At 37.7% G+C, this 16,590-nt stretch overlaps 1 protein-coding gene across 10 annotated transcripts in view; it reads left to right on the top strand.

Moving 5' to 3' along the window:
- VPS8 (VPS8 subunit of CORVET complex) overlaps positions 1-16,590 on the top strand; it is a 250,931-nt gene that overhangs the window by 171,745 nt on the left and 62,596 nt on the right. For 9 of the 10 annotated variants that reach the window (XM_032407004.1, XM_032407007.1, XM_032406996.1 and 6 more), the window contains 5 exons: positions 1,902-1,991; positions 5,271-5,313; positions 8,804-8,907; positions 13,737-13,818; positions 14,179-14,261. In XM_032407004.1, coding sequence (XP_032262895.1) covers positions 1,902-1,991; positions 5,271-5,313; positions 8,804-8,907; positions 13,737-13,818; positions 14,179-14,261 — 402 coding nt within the window. The remainder of the gene's footprint in view (positions 1-1,901; positions 1,992-5,270; positions 5,314-8,803; positions 8,908-13,736; positions 13,819-14,178; positions 14,262-16,590) is intronic. The other variant, XM_032407001.1, reaches the window with a different exon arrangement.

Below are 16,590 nucleotides of genomic sequence, written 5' to 3'. Positions count from 1 at the left end.
ACGTAGATCTGTTTGTGGGATCTGTTCTGTTCCTTTGGTCATGTCTTTCCTTATACAATTTCCACATATTTTAATTAATATAGCTTTACAATAAGGCTTATTATTTGAAAGAAGAGTCTTCCCTCATTCTTTTTCTTTAAAATTCTATGTCTACTCTTAGGCTCTTACTATTTCACATCAAATTAGAAATCACATTGTCAGGTTCCTTAAAAAAAAAAAAAAAGTCCAGTATTTTGATGAAATACATACATTGAATTTTAGATGAATTCAGTCAGGGAAGATTAACATTTCACAATGTAGAGTCTTCATATTCAGGAAACTAGTTGTCTTTTTAAAAGCCTTTGATGCTCTCTGGTGAGATTTCAGTAACTTTTATATGATATACAAAGTTCTTACATATGTTTTTTTACATTCCTAAATACTTACATTTTTTGTTAACAGTGAAAGTTTTTTGAAATGACATCTTTTTTGATTGCTGCTGCTGTATGTTATTAATTTTTGTACATTGTTTTGTATCAGAAAGAATCTGAATTCTTCAAATAGTTTCTAGATTTTTTTTTTTTACAACAGTACTACTTTCCAAGAATAAGGGTAATTTGGGTTTTTTTTCCTTTTCAATCTTAACTGTTTTCTCTCTCTTATCAGATGTGTAGGAGCTCTAGGATACTACTGTATAGAAGCAGTGACAGTATGCATTCTTGCCTTGTCTCTGATTTAAAAGAGAATGTGTCGGGGCGCCTGGGTGGCTCAGTCGGTTAAGCGTCTGCCTTCGGCTTGGGTCACGATCTCGTGGTCCTGGGTTTGAGTCCCGTGTTGGGCTCCCTGCTCAGCGGGGAGCCTCCTTCTCCGTCTCCTTCTGCCCCTCCCCCTGCTCATGTGCTCTCTCTGTCTCTCTCACTCTTTCAAATAAATTAAAAAAAAAAATCTTTAAAAGGGAATGTGTCTAACATCTTACATTAAATGTAGTGTTTAAGATTTTGATAGATAATTTTTATTAAAGTTCCTTTCTCAGTTTGAGTAAGTGTTTTGTTTTTGTTAAGAATGGGTACTGGGCGCCTGGGTGGCTCAGTCGTTAAGCGTCTGCCTTCGGCTCAGGTCATGATCCCAGGGTTCTGGGATCGAGTCCCACATCAGGCTCCCTGCTCAGCGGGAAGCGTGCTTCTCTCTTTCCCACTACGCCTGCTTGTGTTCCTTCTCTCACTGTGGCTCTCTCTGTCAAATAAATAAAATCTTAAAAAAAAAAAAGAATGGGTACTGCATTTTATCAAATACTTTTTTTGTGTATTTATTGAGAGGGTCATAGGTTTTTCTCCTTTGAACCTGTTAATATGTTATTTGTGCCTCTCTTTTTTCTTCTTGCTAAGAAAGTTTTATTCTACTTTATTAGTCTTTTCAAAGGCTATTTTGGGATTTGTTAAACTTCTGTATTGTTTTCCCTTTGTTTCTTTTCAGTAGCATTATTTTCTGCACTTCCTGTCTTTCATTTCTCTTCTTAGCTTACTTGGTATTTTGTTTACTTATTAGAAACTCTTAGTTTATTGATGTTTATTAAGATCTCACAAGTTGTTATGTTGTGTTTCATTGCCATTTTATTTTAAATATTTTCTGGTTTATGTTGTTCCTATTTATGTGTATGTGTTACCTTTTCTCCAGTGGTTATACTCAGGTAAATGACAATTTTAAATCAGTGAAGAAAAAAGTGAATGAACATGGTTTAGTTAGAACTGGGAAGATGGGCCACTTATAAGACTAGAAAGTAAAAAATTTCATATTACACCAGACGGACAGTAGTGTACTACTGAGGTATGAATTTATTATTTATTGTCATGTTGTTTTCATCCTTAATAAGATCCACAAACAAGGTTTGTGAACAAAAATCTTTATCTTTTCTTCTTTCCTAGATTACCCAGAAGTATCAACTTCATGAAGTCACTGCCTATCTATTAGAAAAAAAAGGAGATATTCATGGTGCCTTCTTAATAATGTTACAGGTAATATTTTACTATATTTGCTTTGTCATGTTTCTTTCCAGCCCTCCATTCATCAACCCATCTTTTTTTTTTATTGAGATATACTTGACATGTAATACTGTGTAAGTTTTCATCCATCTTAATCTCTTGTGTGTCAGAGTAAGTTGCAGACTACTACATTTTACCACTGAATATTTTTATCAAGACTAGAGTTTAGTCATTGACTAGAGCTCACCATTTCTTTTGGTATTTTTTTTAAAGTGAAATTTACATTTAGTAAAATGCGCAAGTCTTAAGTGTATCATGTACTGAGTTTTGACAAATGCATGCCCCTATGTTCCTAGTCCCTAACAAGGTAGAGAACATTACCTTCACCAGAGAAAGTTCCTCATGCTCCATCACACTCAGTTTCCATTCCCATACCCCCACACATAATCACTTTTCTGATTTTTTTCGCTGTGAATTAGTTTTACCTATTTTATACACTTATATTAATGGGTCCTTCAGTAGTACTCTTGTATAATTCTTCTTTCAGCGTGATATTTTTGAGATGTATCAGGAGTTTGTTTCTTTTATTACTGAGTAGTATTTAAGTGTACGCATATACTACAGTTTATCCATTCTCTTGATGATTGACCCCTGGGCTATTTCTAGTTTTTGGCTATTAAGAATAAATCTACTATGATCACTGTTGTACACAAATGTTTTCATTTTCCTGAAGTCAATACCAAGGAGTGGAATTGCTGGGTCACAGGATAGGTGTAGGTTTAGTTTTGTAAGAAATGATCACACCTCTTTCCAAAGTGGTTATTCTTTTACATCCCCTCCAATAACGTATAAGAGTTTTGGTTGCTACACATTCTCACCGACAGTTGGTGTTTTATCCATTTTTTACAAAAATTTTTATCTACTTTTTAAATTGTTATAAAATATATATTACAAAAATTTACCATTTTGGTGTCATTAAGTATATTCACATTGTTGTGCATTTATCACCACCATCCATCTCCAAAACTTTTTCAGCTTCCCAAACTGAAACTCTGTGCCCATTAAATAATAATCCCTCCCCAGCCCCTAGTAACCACCATTCTTTCTGACTCTATGAATTTGACTACTCTACCTCATATCCATGGAATCACACAGTATTTGCTTTTCTGTGTACATTTATCATAAAGTCTTCAAGATTTATCCATGTTGTAGCAGGTGCCAGAATTTCAGTTTTAAGGCTGAATGGTACACCATTTTATGTATATGCCACATTTTGTTTATCCATTCATCCATTGATGGACGCTTGTATTTCTTCCACCTTTTGAACATTGTGAATAATACTGCTATGAACATGGGTGTAGAAATATCTTTTCAAGACCCAGCTTTCATTTCTTCTGAGCATATAACCAGAATGGAATTACTAAATTAAATGATAATACTATTTTTAATTTTGAAGGAACTGCCATATCGTTTTCTGTAGTGGCTACACCATTCTACATTCTCATCAGCAGTGCACAAGGGTTTTAATTTCTCTACATCTTCTCCAACACTGTTTTCTTGGTAGTAACCATTTTAATGAGTATGAAGTATTATCTCAGTGATTTTAAATATTGTCATCTGGCTAAGGATTAGGGATATCCTATTTATATTAAAAAAAAAAAAAAAAGTTCCATATTGGCTTCTAGTTTTTTCCTAGCTATGTAATCACTAAACAGGCTAGGAAGAATAGTCCACAGAGGCTTTGTGTAGGCTCTCAGCCTCTTTTAATGTGTAAGTTACCCCTACATCTCTTTTTTCCTTGCAGTTTATTTGTTGAAGATACCATGAATCTATTTTTAAAGGATAAATTAAAAGTATTCCTGGCATGGATGGGGGAAAGAGAAGAAGGATATCCTTGCAGGGAATAAGACCATCATTTACAAAGGCATGGGAATACAAAGAAATACGAACTGCTAGGAGAGAATCCAGCAGCTCACCTAGGGCTCCACTATCAATGTATAGGCAGACGAGGCTAGAAGCAAAGGCTGGGTCCAGATTTGGGAAGATTTTGTAGGACACCCTAAAGAATTAGGACAAATTTGTTATCACACCGGATCAATTAAAGGTTTTTAAGCAAAAGAACTGACATGATGTTGTTTCATGAAGACTGCTCTGGTAACTGTAGGAGGATGGGGGGCCTACAGAGAAGAGGGAAGTAAAACTTGGGGAGGAAGCAGAGAGCACTTGCGAGGCTGTGTAGTACAAGTAATGAATCCATGAGGCTTGAGCTAGGGACGGTGGTGGTGGTGGAATGGGGAGAGAATTGGACTTGAGAACTATTGATCATTTGAATATGGTATGGAAGGAATAAGAGGGAGTGGTTAATGACAGTTGTGTGATTTTTAGCTTTACATTATTAGCCTGTAAGGGACCTCAAGGAAAGGAGCAAATTTGGAGTAGAAAGGATATATTAAGGTCAGCCTCAGTGTATATTAAGAAGCCTTTGAGGGGCACCTGTATGGTGCAGTCACTTAAGCGTTGAACTCTTGGTTTCAGCTCAGGTCATGATCCCCAGGGTCGTGGGATTGAGCCCCACGTGGGGTTCCTCACTCAGCGGGGAGTCTGCCTGAGCTTCTCTTTCTCCCTCTCCCTCCACCCCTCCCCCCACATTCTCTTTCTCTGTCTCTCTAAAATAAATAAATCTTTAAAAAAAAAAAACCTTTGGAATATCATTTAAGGCTTTCTAAGGATCTAGTATTTGGTATAGCAATGGACACTGCAATTGCATATTTAGAGGTATCACACTCAAGGCTGTGCCCTATGCTCTGGAGACAGACTTTATGTTCTTTTTTTATTCCCACCCTTCCCACCCACCCCTTTTTCTCATAGCCCAGTATGAATTTGATTCCCTTACCCAAAGTCTGGATAAATCCTACTCCTATTACTGTGCCTAGAGAATGTTATTGATGACTGTATGATGGTAAAACAGAAGCAGGAGTGGGGAAGGATAAGTGACACTTGATATTTTGGGTCCCTTCCAAAACTGCTAGCTATGCTTTATGTATACACAAGAATTCTCTTCTGAATGACAGTAAGGGACCATTCCTCATAACTTGGTTGTTTCTTCAGGTTTTTCCTTTAAAATGTTAGTCCGGGTGATGGGTATAAAGGAGGGCACATGTTGTGATGAGCACTGGGTGTTAAAAAAATAAAGAATTAAAAAATAATAATAAATGAATTTAAAAAATAAAAAATGTGTTAGTTCAAGTATTTTTGGATTAGGTAACTGTTTCTTTTTACCTCCTGCATTTTTTTTTTTTTTTTACCTCCTAGAGACTACAAAGCAAACTTCAAGAGATAACACATCAAGATGAAAGTAAGTTCTTGAGTGTAATTTGCAATTATTTCTTCCCATGGACCCTGTGTTTTAAAAGGTGTTGTCTAACAAACTGCATTTATTAAATAATAATTACATTGATTTGTGTAAATACTTTAACATGGATCTCAATTTTAGCTCATTTTCAAGAGCTCATAATAGGAAATCACGTAAACCATTGTGGCTTTGTGATGCCAGTCGTCAGTGGAGTTCAGTGTACAGGAAAGTAGGCACTTTTCACTGAGAGTGGGGTTTTTTTGTTATATATCTGTGCCAGGTTTTGGTTATATATAAATGAGGTACATAACTAATGTCCTAAAAGTTACTATAATGTACTGAGCAATAGCAAATCAGAGCTTCTAATCAGTAATAGCCAGTGTTTCTATAGTGAATTTCTATAATTTTAGCACAAAGCAGTAAAACTTGACAGTGTAGAATCTTAGATGGCCTTGTCACAGACAGATAGAAAATTCCCATTATTTTCCTTGACATTTTAGAAAATAGATTCATTTTTTAAAAATTGTGGTAAAATATACATAACACAAAATTTATCATTTTGATCATTCATAAGGGTCCAGTTCAGTGGCATTGAGTCCATTTACATTGTTGTGCAACCATCCCTAGCATCTGTCTCCAGAAGTTTTTCCACTTCCCAAGCTGAAATTTTGTCCCCCTGAGACAGTTAATCCCATTCCCTGCCCCCGGTCGGTCCCTGGCACCTACCATTCTGCTTTCCCACTCCGTGAATTTGATGAGGTGCCTTCTATAACTGGAATCGTCCCGCATTTGCCCTTTTCTGTCTGGCGTGTTGGCCTAGCAGAATATCTTCATAATTTATCCACGTTGTAGCACATGTCAGAATCTCATTCCTTTTTAAAAAGGCTTGAATAATATTTTGGTTTATGTGTGCACCACCTCTTGTATCCTTTTGTCTGTCAGCAGACACTTGAGTTTCTTCCAGCCATTGTGAAGAATCCTGCTGTGAACATGCCTGTACAGGTATCTTTCTGACACCCTGCTTTCGTTTCTTCAGGGTGGATTCCCAGAGTGTTATTGCTGGATTCAATAGTAATTCTCTTGTTAAATTTTTTTTAAAGATTTTCTTTATTTATTTGACAGAGAGAGACACAGTGAGAGAGGGAACACAAGCAGGGGGAGTGGGAGAAGGAGAAGCAGGCTTCCTGCCAAGCAGGGAGCCCTAAGTGGGGCTCGATCCCAGGACCCTGCAATCATGACCTGAGCCGAAGGCAGCCGCTTAACAATTGAGCCACTCAGGCGCCCCTCTGTTGTTAATTTTTGAGCGGCCATTACACTCGCTTCTCCAGTGGCCGCATCAATGTACTTGGCCGTCAGTAGCGTACCAGCAAAGGTTACGGTCTGTCCAAGCCCTCACCAACACTTGTTCTTTTCTGTTTTCTTGGGAGTAGCCATCCTCCTGGGTGCCAAGTGGTAGCTTAGTGTGCTTTGGCTTTGCATTTCCCAATTGACCGGTAATGGAGAGCATCTTTTCACGTACTTATTGGTTACTTGTGTGTCTTCTTGGGCAAAGTGTTTATTCAAGGCCTTTGCCTGCTTTTGAATAGGGTGATTTCTTTTCAAATTATTGAAATTTTCAAAATAACTCTTCCAAAGTTCACTCGATAGGTGATTTTTAGATTGTCCTACCTTTTTAACACATCAGCACATTTCTTAGTCCCCCTTGGCCCACACATTTCCTTAAACTCCTTTACCCTAATTCTCTATAAATTACATTCATCTGTGTTTTCTATGGCTAGGTCCTAGGTGATAGGGTCTGTGTTATATCTGAATCATTTTGTATTGTATGGCGTCTTTTTGGAACCTCAGTAAACAGTTGGTTGTCCCATATTTAGTTCAGCTAAACATTTAATTATTATTTTTGTACTGTTAATCTGTTTAGTCAGTTTATGATAGATTTATTGCATTTATGATATTTTTCTTGTTGTTAGAATAATTTTTGCACACATTACATGAGAGATTGAGGGAAAAGAAGAATGTTTTCCCAAAACCACTACAGTGTTTTGCAAGTGATATGTGTAAAGAAGCCAGTTCTTTGAATTTAAATTTCTTTGAAGATCAATTTTTCAGTAATAGTCTCATGTCCACTATTTATTCTCAGATTTAATTTTTTCTGTGTGCCTAAGAATTTTGGAGGGTTTGCTCATTGCAAGACATGGTGCTAGTATGGGTTATACACAGATGGCTAAAACACAGCCCTCACCCAAAGAACTATAGTCTTGTGAAAGAGACAGATATGTAAATAAAAACTTTGAATGCTGGAAGAATCAAGTATTAGAAAAGAGATACAGTGACAGTGGCAAATGATTGTGAAAAATTAGGGAATGATTTGTGACTGATGAATCAAAGGTAATTTGTGGAAGATGTGACCTTTGAAGTAAGCCTGGAATGATGAATAGAAGTTTGATAGGGAAAAGTAAGGAAAGGGCATCTGGGCTGAGGAGCACATGAGTATGAAAGTACCTGGCCAGGAACTCAAGAGTAAGAGCGCAGCGATGTAAGAGCACAGAGGGTGAGAACATGAGCCAGATGCTTACTCGGGTCAGAGGTTTACTTATGTTCTGTTTTTAAAACTTTGAGGCCTTTAATGATTTTTATGGATGAGACTGATACATTTGCTTATGACAGTATAAAAGAGAATGAGGGAGGCAAGTATTAGAAGTCAGAAGTTTAATTAAGAGGTTGTTGCTGTAATTCACAGGAGGTGAAGAGCACCACAGGGTAAAAGGCATGAGCATGTGAGGGCACGGAAGTAGAATCAACAGAAGTGGCAATTTATTTGGACGTGTGGGTGAAGCGGGGAGGGAGCATCAGGGATGATGAAGATTTATAAACTGACTTAAAGATGATGGTTTCATTAACTTAGTTTGGGAAGTGAGAAAAAAAAGTGATTTGGGTTTTTGTGCATATGAATTAAGGTGCTTGCAGGACATCCGTGTAGAGATGGATAGAGTCTGTGGAAAGTTCACCCTGCAGATGATGAAAGGAACGAGGACTGCAGGTGTATATTTGGAAGTTATTAGCAAGGACCTGAGAGTTGAAACCACAAGAGGAAGTGAAGTTATTGGAAAATGAAAAGGAGAGGGCCCAAGATAGTATCTTGGAATACTTACATCTAAGAAATAGAGGGAAGAAGAAATGGTAGAGTAAGAAAGGTGAAAGGTAATCTTTCTGCTGACTAACCCACAAACAGATAATCGGGGCTGTTCCATAGCTAAAGCATATTAAAATGCTAAGTGTGATGTGCTTTATATGTCCTGTGAATCTGAGGCATTTACATGGAAATAAAATTACCTGTTTTTAATCTACTAAGCATTGGTATCATGCTTATGGAAGATTTCATAATAGAAAACCAGTGCTATGCAAAGAAAAAATAGTTTAATTTTTTTACAGAAGCTCTGAGGATCATCAGTAATATGTCCTTAAGTGTTGTTAACAATTTTTCTGAATCTAGAGACCAAAGAGGAGCTCTCATTGAAGGATGTTGAAGATACCATGGTAGAGACAATTGCCCTTTGCCAGAGAAATTCTCATAATTTGAACCAGCAGCAACGAGAGGTAGGAGAATGACTACTTAGGCATATCAGAGTCTGTTCTGATCTGAAACTAGGAATTAATTCTATTTCTGCTGCCCTCTCAGCCACCTGAGTTTAATTCAACTGGATTTTAATCACTGTTTAGTGCTCCCGGGAGTATAGGCCTCCTAAAGTTATTGTGAGGAGTGCCTGTCCTCTTTATTCTCACAAAGGGCTTTATGTTCCTAGATCTGGCTGTGCTGCAGAATTCAGGCGCATGAATGCTAGATGTCCTTGTGCCCTTTGGACTGAGATTTTGTGTATTCCATGTAGTGATTCTGTGGATATGTCGTCATTTATCATCTCTTCTATCCTCTGGGGAGGAAAATGAGCATGAGGAGCTAGAGGGAAACCCTCAGGGGATACAGAGAAAGCTGGAGAAGGTCAAAGAAGGCTGTGATGTAGTTTCTCTACCCTGGCTGCACATTACAGTCACTTGGGGAGCTTTGAGAAAATCCCAGCACTCAGGCTGCACCCCAGAACAATTAAATTAAAGTCTCTGGATTGAGACCCAGTGCTAAATCTTCCCACATGATTCCACTGTGCAGCCAAGGTTGGAACGACGGCTGTAACAGATTCCAGACTGCCAAAAGGAAGAGCACAGAACTGAAGGAGGTATGGCTGAGCACCTGGTGCAGGTGGGAGTTACAGCAGGGAAGCAGAAACTAAGGGGGCGAGATGTGACTTGACAGCCACATTCTGCTGCAGTTTTCTGAAGAAAAGTTGCAGCGTGATATGGCATCGTAACTCCCCAGTGCCTGCCCCTCCGGGCTGCAGCCTCTGACTTGGCACCGCCTAACTCCTTTCTCTTCCTGAGGTTCTGACATGGGAAGTAAGGCAGATTTTTTTATATCTATTTAGCCATACGTGTTACAGTGAGAATTATAAACTTATTTTTGTTTTCTGTTCTTTTGAGTTGGGTAAATTTCTACTTTACATTTTTGTCTATGATTTTTTTAAGGCCATACATTTCAAAAACCCTTCAGAAGATAAATTGTGTACAACAAGCACATTTACATAATAGAGGTGATTTTTTTCCTTATTAAAAAAAAGTTTTTTGTGTGATATACATACTCATTATTTTTTTAAAATCCTGCAATACAAAAAGTTACACAGAAGAATGTTTTTTAAAAATTACCTTGTAAGATCCTATCGCCCAGAAGTAACCGTCATTATCATTGGGTGACCATCAGTCTAGATACTTTTTATCTGCCAAGGTTGACATAATTTTAGAAAAGTTGGATCAGGAAATGCTTGCTTTTACAAATAAATATAGTATTCAATCTCAGGAAACTTTCTGAATAAGTATTTCTTCACCATACTATCTCTTAATTAATATCACTACAGCCTAAAAAACATCTGAATGACTGTAATAGATTGGAATCATTATTTATAATTACATTTCCATTTTTATAATATCTGTGATGCCAAGCCAGTAAGGAAATTTACGTGAACTCAGGTTTGCTCCAACCTCTCTTCTCTATCCCTCTTAATTTTAATTAGTTATGTTATTTTACCTCATTGAGGCTAATAACACATACATTCTTTTCTGTGTCCACAATTCCCATAAATTGTTTAATCTTTTGAAAATGTATTATGGGTTTTTCAGCAGTCCTTTTGCCATGATTTTTCTATTCCTAAGTTTTTATTTTCATTTATCTTTTGGTTGGCTGGGTGTATTTGAACTTGGTTACATTTTTTTTTTTTTTTTTTAAGATTTTATTTATTTGACAGAGAGAGAGACAGCCAGAGAGACAGCCAGAGACAGAACACAAGCAGGGGGAGTGGGAGCAGCAGGCTTCCCGCAGAGCGTGGTTCCATCCCAGGACCCTGGGATCATGTCCTGAGCCGAAGGCAGACGTTTAACCATCTGAGCCACCCAGGCACTCCTGGACTTGGTTACATTTTGATAGAGAAACATAAAAGGGCAGAATTCTTTAAGCTGTGTTCATACATACTTAATTCTAAGTCTTTTTCACTTTTCAACCCTTCCATCTCCTCTCCAATATCTATTTGATACTCCTCCATCTTCTCATGGAAAATTTAAGGAAAAAGGATAATTATGTTTTGTAAGTAGGGCTGTTTAGGTTCACATAAGCTGAAGTGTGTCCAGATTCACATGTATTAATGGTAGAATTAGTTATAAAAATCCATGCCTCCAGAACTCTAGGGATTATTCTGACTATATCTGAACTCTGTATCTCTTAATCAGAGACAGGAACAATGCTTCTTTTGATGTGGCAAAAGGAAAACTTATTCGATCTTTTTTTTGTCTGAGTTGGAATTTGTTTTAGTAAAAATATTAGATGTTAGACTTCTACCTATCCTTTGAAATTTTCACTTCTCTGTGGCTGTTGTTACGCCATTCACTGGCTGCGTGTAAGAGAAGTCTGTCTCTCCCTGTCTTACACACACACACACACACACACACACACACACACACACACAACAACTGGTTTCTGCTTTGTTTCTGAACGAGTTTCATAATAACAAAAATATTTGAATGTAAATTTTATATAAATACTATCTTATGTGAAAAATGCTAGACTGATTTTATATAATACCAGACATTAAGTGTGGGGGATTTTAATGGTGGTTTGTCTTGATTCTCTTTGTTTTGGAGAGAGTGAGAACAAGAGCTGTTGCCACAGACACTCAACTAACTAGAAGATTGGAAGTATTCGAAAGTCTGACAATGGACCGTTGATAATACCTCTTTCCAGAAGTTGTCATCACAAGATTTAATGTTATGAGTATTTACTTAAAGCAGACTGCAGGAAATTGGGCTATTAGTCCTTTCTCAAGTTGAATCTCTACCTGTCCTGCCTTTATATATCTGTTTACGGGGCTGCCCTAATACACAGTGATTACATATAACGAAGAGTTTGGCTTTGTTATGCATATAATTCCCTGAAAAGAAAGCTGTTTATTACACAGCATAAGAAAGGAATTCAGGTTTAGTTTGTTGCTCGCTGTCAGGGGATGGTTCGTGTGGAGATTTAATTAGAGAAAAATAATTCCTCTGTGTAGAGTATGAACATATCCCGTGGCTATTACCTCTACAACCATGCTTCCCCCAGTCTACCATTTATAGTCTAGAAACAGCTAATCTTTACAAAGGTAATTCTTCTAAATTGTCTGGATTAAATAAGAAAATTTAAAAATCAAATTTCCAAACATATTAAATGTAAAAACAAAAGGTAAGCATATATAATTAAATTACACAATTAAAATTAACTACACAGAAATAAATGATGTGGTTATAAAAACATGTTAAAATAGGCAACTAAAAGGTAAGCTAAGTAAAGCTATCTAAGAATAAAATATAAGACTAAAAATTCACGAGTACTAAATAAATTAAAATTTCAATAAAATAAAAAATTGCCAGTATGTAATATAGTTAAAACCAGTATCTTGAGAACTTGAAGAAATACATCAAAAGTTATCAGTATAGGGGTGCCTGGGGGGCTCAGTTGGTTAAGCGACTGCCTTCAGCTCAGGTCATGATCCTGGAGTCTCAGGATCGAGGCATCGAGGCATCGGGCTCCCCGCTCAGCAGGGAGTCTGCTTCTCCCTCTGACCCTACCCCCTCTCATGCTCTCTCTCTCAAATAAATAAATAAAATCTTTAAAAAAAAAAAAAATGTTATCAGTATAAAATCTTGGGCCTTATAAAACCTTAAATGGGAGCAGATAAAGGCTTTCTAGTAGAGCTCTTCAGTTGGAAGGTCACCCAGTGGAAAAGTTACAGGACCCGCAGTCTGTCCCCCTTTGCCTTAAGAGGCTCCCATATCTCCAGTGCCATAGAACTTGTACTGGGTCAGGTGGTGGAGTACAGAACACGCCCTCTTCTCTAAATAACCACTCTTGTTCTCCTCTGACCTTTCTTAATGACTCCCACATGTTTGCAGGAATAGATTCCTCTCAAGACATAGAGTTAAGGCCTTTGTAAATGATTGTCCAACAAGAAACCATGTTTGAAAGTTTAAAATGTATTAGTTTGATTTTTGATTAAAGATCCCCACCCCCCCCAAAAAAAGGAAGAGCACAGAATTTGGAGTCAGAGTACTGGTTTACTGGTAGTATGATCTTTGGCAAATTACTTTTCTAAACTTCAGTTTATCTCAAGTGAAGATCATTCTTATTGTACAAGGCTGTTAAGAGATTGAAATGAGAAAGTGTGTGTAAATCATTTAATTGAGGACCCAACATAATAAGAATAAATAAGTGGTGGGTCTATTAATTTATCTCCTGATGTGGTTGGAAATGTTAATTGAAATAACGTTAACTTCTACTTCTGGGTCTATGATGACTAAGGAAATACAAAACAGCGCTTTGTAGAGGAGAAAACTTTGGACAGCCTTTATTCATTTCTGTTGCTTGATGTGGTTGAAGAGAAATGGGGGGGGTAAGGTAGCAGAGGGGTCAGGTGGTCCTCTGTCCTCTCCTGCAGTACAGGGGGTCACTTAGACTTGGTCAGTGGTGCACATATAGCATGGTATATCAGAACTGGCTGGCGGCTCGGCCCTGTCTCCTTTGAACAGGCCTTCTCCTGAAGCACAGAAGGTTGCAGTTCCAAGGTCTAGACTTATTTCAGTTTCTTTATTTTCCCAAAGCGTGTGGTAAAGATACCTGTTCTAGCTGTGGTCATTGCTTCTTACTGTCTTGTCTCTTCCCAGTCAAGTGTTCTATCTTTCCTTTTTAAAAGGTTTATAAACAAATGTATGTGAGAGGTACATCTCAACCTGTAAAACACTATGCTGACGTTAATCTTAAAAATAACAGAGCGCTTTGGTTTCCTCTGACATTATAGGCCCTTTGGTTTCCATTGTTGGAGGCAATGATGGCCCCTCAGAAGCTGTCTGGTTCAGCTGCACCTCATCTACACCCTGACGGTAATTACATTCATCAGAGTCCACCTATACCATCACCCGTTTTTATCTGTGAAAAATTTTCATTATGATACCTTTTCCCAGTATCATAGTCTTACTGTTTTTCTTAATGAAATCATAGTATAGTGTTAATCTCACCTTTTACGTTCAGTTCTTTCTATGGCACCAATTCTGTCATTTGTCTTGAGTAATAGTAGCTTTGTTACTTATCAGCAGTTACCTTTAAAATATCCAACTGGCCCTGGTTAGCTAAGTTTCTAGGAAGCTTTTATATAAATCCACCCTTTTCCACTGACTTATAGGGAAAACCAAAACCTCTTATTTTAAACTAACCTTAATATTAACATTTTATTATTTTAACAGCTCTGAAATCTTTGACCATGCAAGTTCTAAACAGCATGGCTGCATTTATTGCCCTCCCATCAATCTTGCAAAGAATCTTACAGGTGAGTTAAAAGGGGAGAAAATTCAATGTTGATCAGTTTCAACTAATATTCTAGTTATGCTTAAATAACAAATTAAGCTAATGTTCAAATGGGTCTCTAGAGTAACGCAGCTGAGTTTTGACCTTGCTGACTATCTAACTTAACGACCGTCTTCCTTGAGCCTTTCCTGGTGCTCCAGGAGTGTGGGTTTGCCTGGCACACACTGGCGACCTTCTGTGAGGATGTGCAGCCTTCACGAGTTCCCTGGCATCTGGGGATTCAGATATGCAGGCTTCCTGTTCATGTGCTAACTGGGAGAGAACCACCATTTATTTCCAGCTAATTGTGCTTTTTTAGATTAAAAAAAAGATAACCTACACATTAATATAGGCATTTCTTAATCATTGGTTGTAACTTAGGTTTTCCAACTCATCATAAAAAAATTTTTTTATGCCCAGCACTTATCCCCTATTCTAAATTCTACCCAACTTTGTATCCACAGTCTTTGTAGGAAATATCATTTCAGCCTATTTCCTTCAGCAAAAAGGCCTGAACGTTCCCAACATCATCAAAAGAACACTAAAAATACCCTAAGATATATTTTTTGAAAAATCTGTGAACATTCCTGGGGAAACAGCAGGAATTATCCTTAGAATCCATTTTGTCTTCCTTCATTTTATGCAGCATAGACACACACACACACACACACACACACACACCCCACCCCCCCAAACCAAACCAGAACAACCCACCAAAAAACAGTACTGTGATGCCACTGGTCTTTATAATTAATTCTCAAATGATTTTTCTCCCATCAAGAATGTCCCTGGCAGGGGCGCCTGGGTGGCTCAGTCGTTAAGCATCTGCCTTTGGCTCAGGTCATGATCCCAGGGTCCTGGGATTGAGCCTCGCATCGGGCTCCCTGCTCTGCAGGGAATCTGCTTCTCCCTCTGCCTGCCGCTCCCCCTGCTTGTGCTCTCTCTCTTGCTGTGTCTCTCTCTGTCAAATAAATATATAAAATCTTAAAAAAAAAAAAAAAAAAAAAAAGAATGTCTCTGGCAGCTCTCTTTTAAGACTTGCCAAGCTCAACTTGCATCTGGTATGAAGTGTCTGGGCCTTTGCTGATACAGACTGCTGCATCCGCAGGCTCTCATCACAGTTAGGTATCTGCACACGCACTCTCTCATTTGATCCTTATCATGTGGTGGAAAATTCTTTGATATAAACTACTTCTCTTATATCCATTTTAGAATATGTTAGTCATAATGTCTTTAATCATATACAAAGTAGTAATTCCATAAGGCAGAAATACTTTAATTTACCAAGTATAGAAAAAATGATACCTTAAAGTCAAAAGTGGCTTCTCTCTCAGTGTATGCATTTTGCTTTATGTTGAGCTTTAACCACACTTTGATACATAAATTACAATAAACAAAAATCGATTTTTCTCTTGGCAAAAGCATGCGATTTTTAAAAATTTTGTTTTTCAAGGCTCCTAACTTTGATATTAGAAAATCTTCACTTTATTTTGAGTTACACTGGCACTTATTTTATTTTTTTATTTTTTTGGCATTCATTTGAATTGTGTTCTGAGCATTTTCTACCTTCAGTGGTAGAAAAGGTACCTTCCACCTTCTACTCTCACTAACCAGGAGGGTATGCTCTTTCTTAAATTCCTCTTTTGCATGTTTGTGATTACTATAATAATAACTCTACCTTATACTTCTATAGAGATTTTTATTTTTTTCAAGGTGCTTTCACAGATAGTATCTCATTTGAAGCTCACAACAATCTCTTCAGGTAGGTAGGGCTACTACAGAAATTTCTGTTGATGAAGGAGGAAACTGAAGTATAGAAAAGTTAGTACTTGGTCTGCTGTTGGTGGCAGAACCCGGGCTACCACGGAAGTCTCTCACCTCCTAACTTACGCTCTTTCCTATTACATCGTGTAAGCTTTTCAGTTGTTTTAGTGCCTGGTCTTGTGAGGAGTTAACTAATTTGTTTATTAATTATATGTTACCCTGTTTGGTCATTTCCTATATAGATGAAGGGCTTAGCTCTTGTCCTAAAAGAGCTTTTATGAGAGACAGAAAATGTTCTGATGTAACTATTCTTTGGGCTCTAAGCAAGTAATGGTGGTCACCTGAAGGATTCTCTGCTGTGAACCCCACATAGGGTGATTGCCACTTTATCCCTGCATTTTCAGGCCATGTGATTACAGCAGGAGCAGCATCTGACAGCAGGACCCTGACTCCACTAGATTGACTCAGGGTGAGCAACTGGCCTAAGCAGGGCCAGTCAGTGCCTTTTCCAGGAAATTATAGAACTAGACTTGAAAAGGACGAATGAG

The sequence above is a fragment of the Phoca vitulina genome, unplaced genomic scaffold (assembly GCF_004348235.1).
Source record: "Phoca vitulina isolate PV1807 unplaced genomic scaffold, GSC_HSeal_1.0 scaffold8, whole genome shotgun sequence".
Classification (NCBI taxonomy): Eukaryota; Metazoa; Chordata; class Mammalia; order Carnivora; family Phocidae; genus Phoca; species Phoca vitulina.
This window is presented reverse-complemented; position numbering and strand designations above follow the sequence as displayed.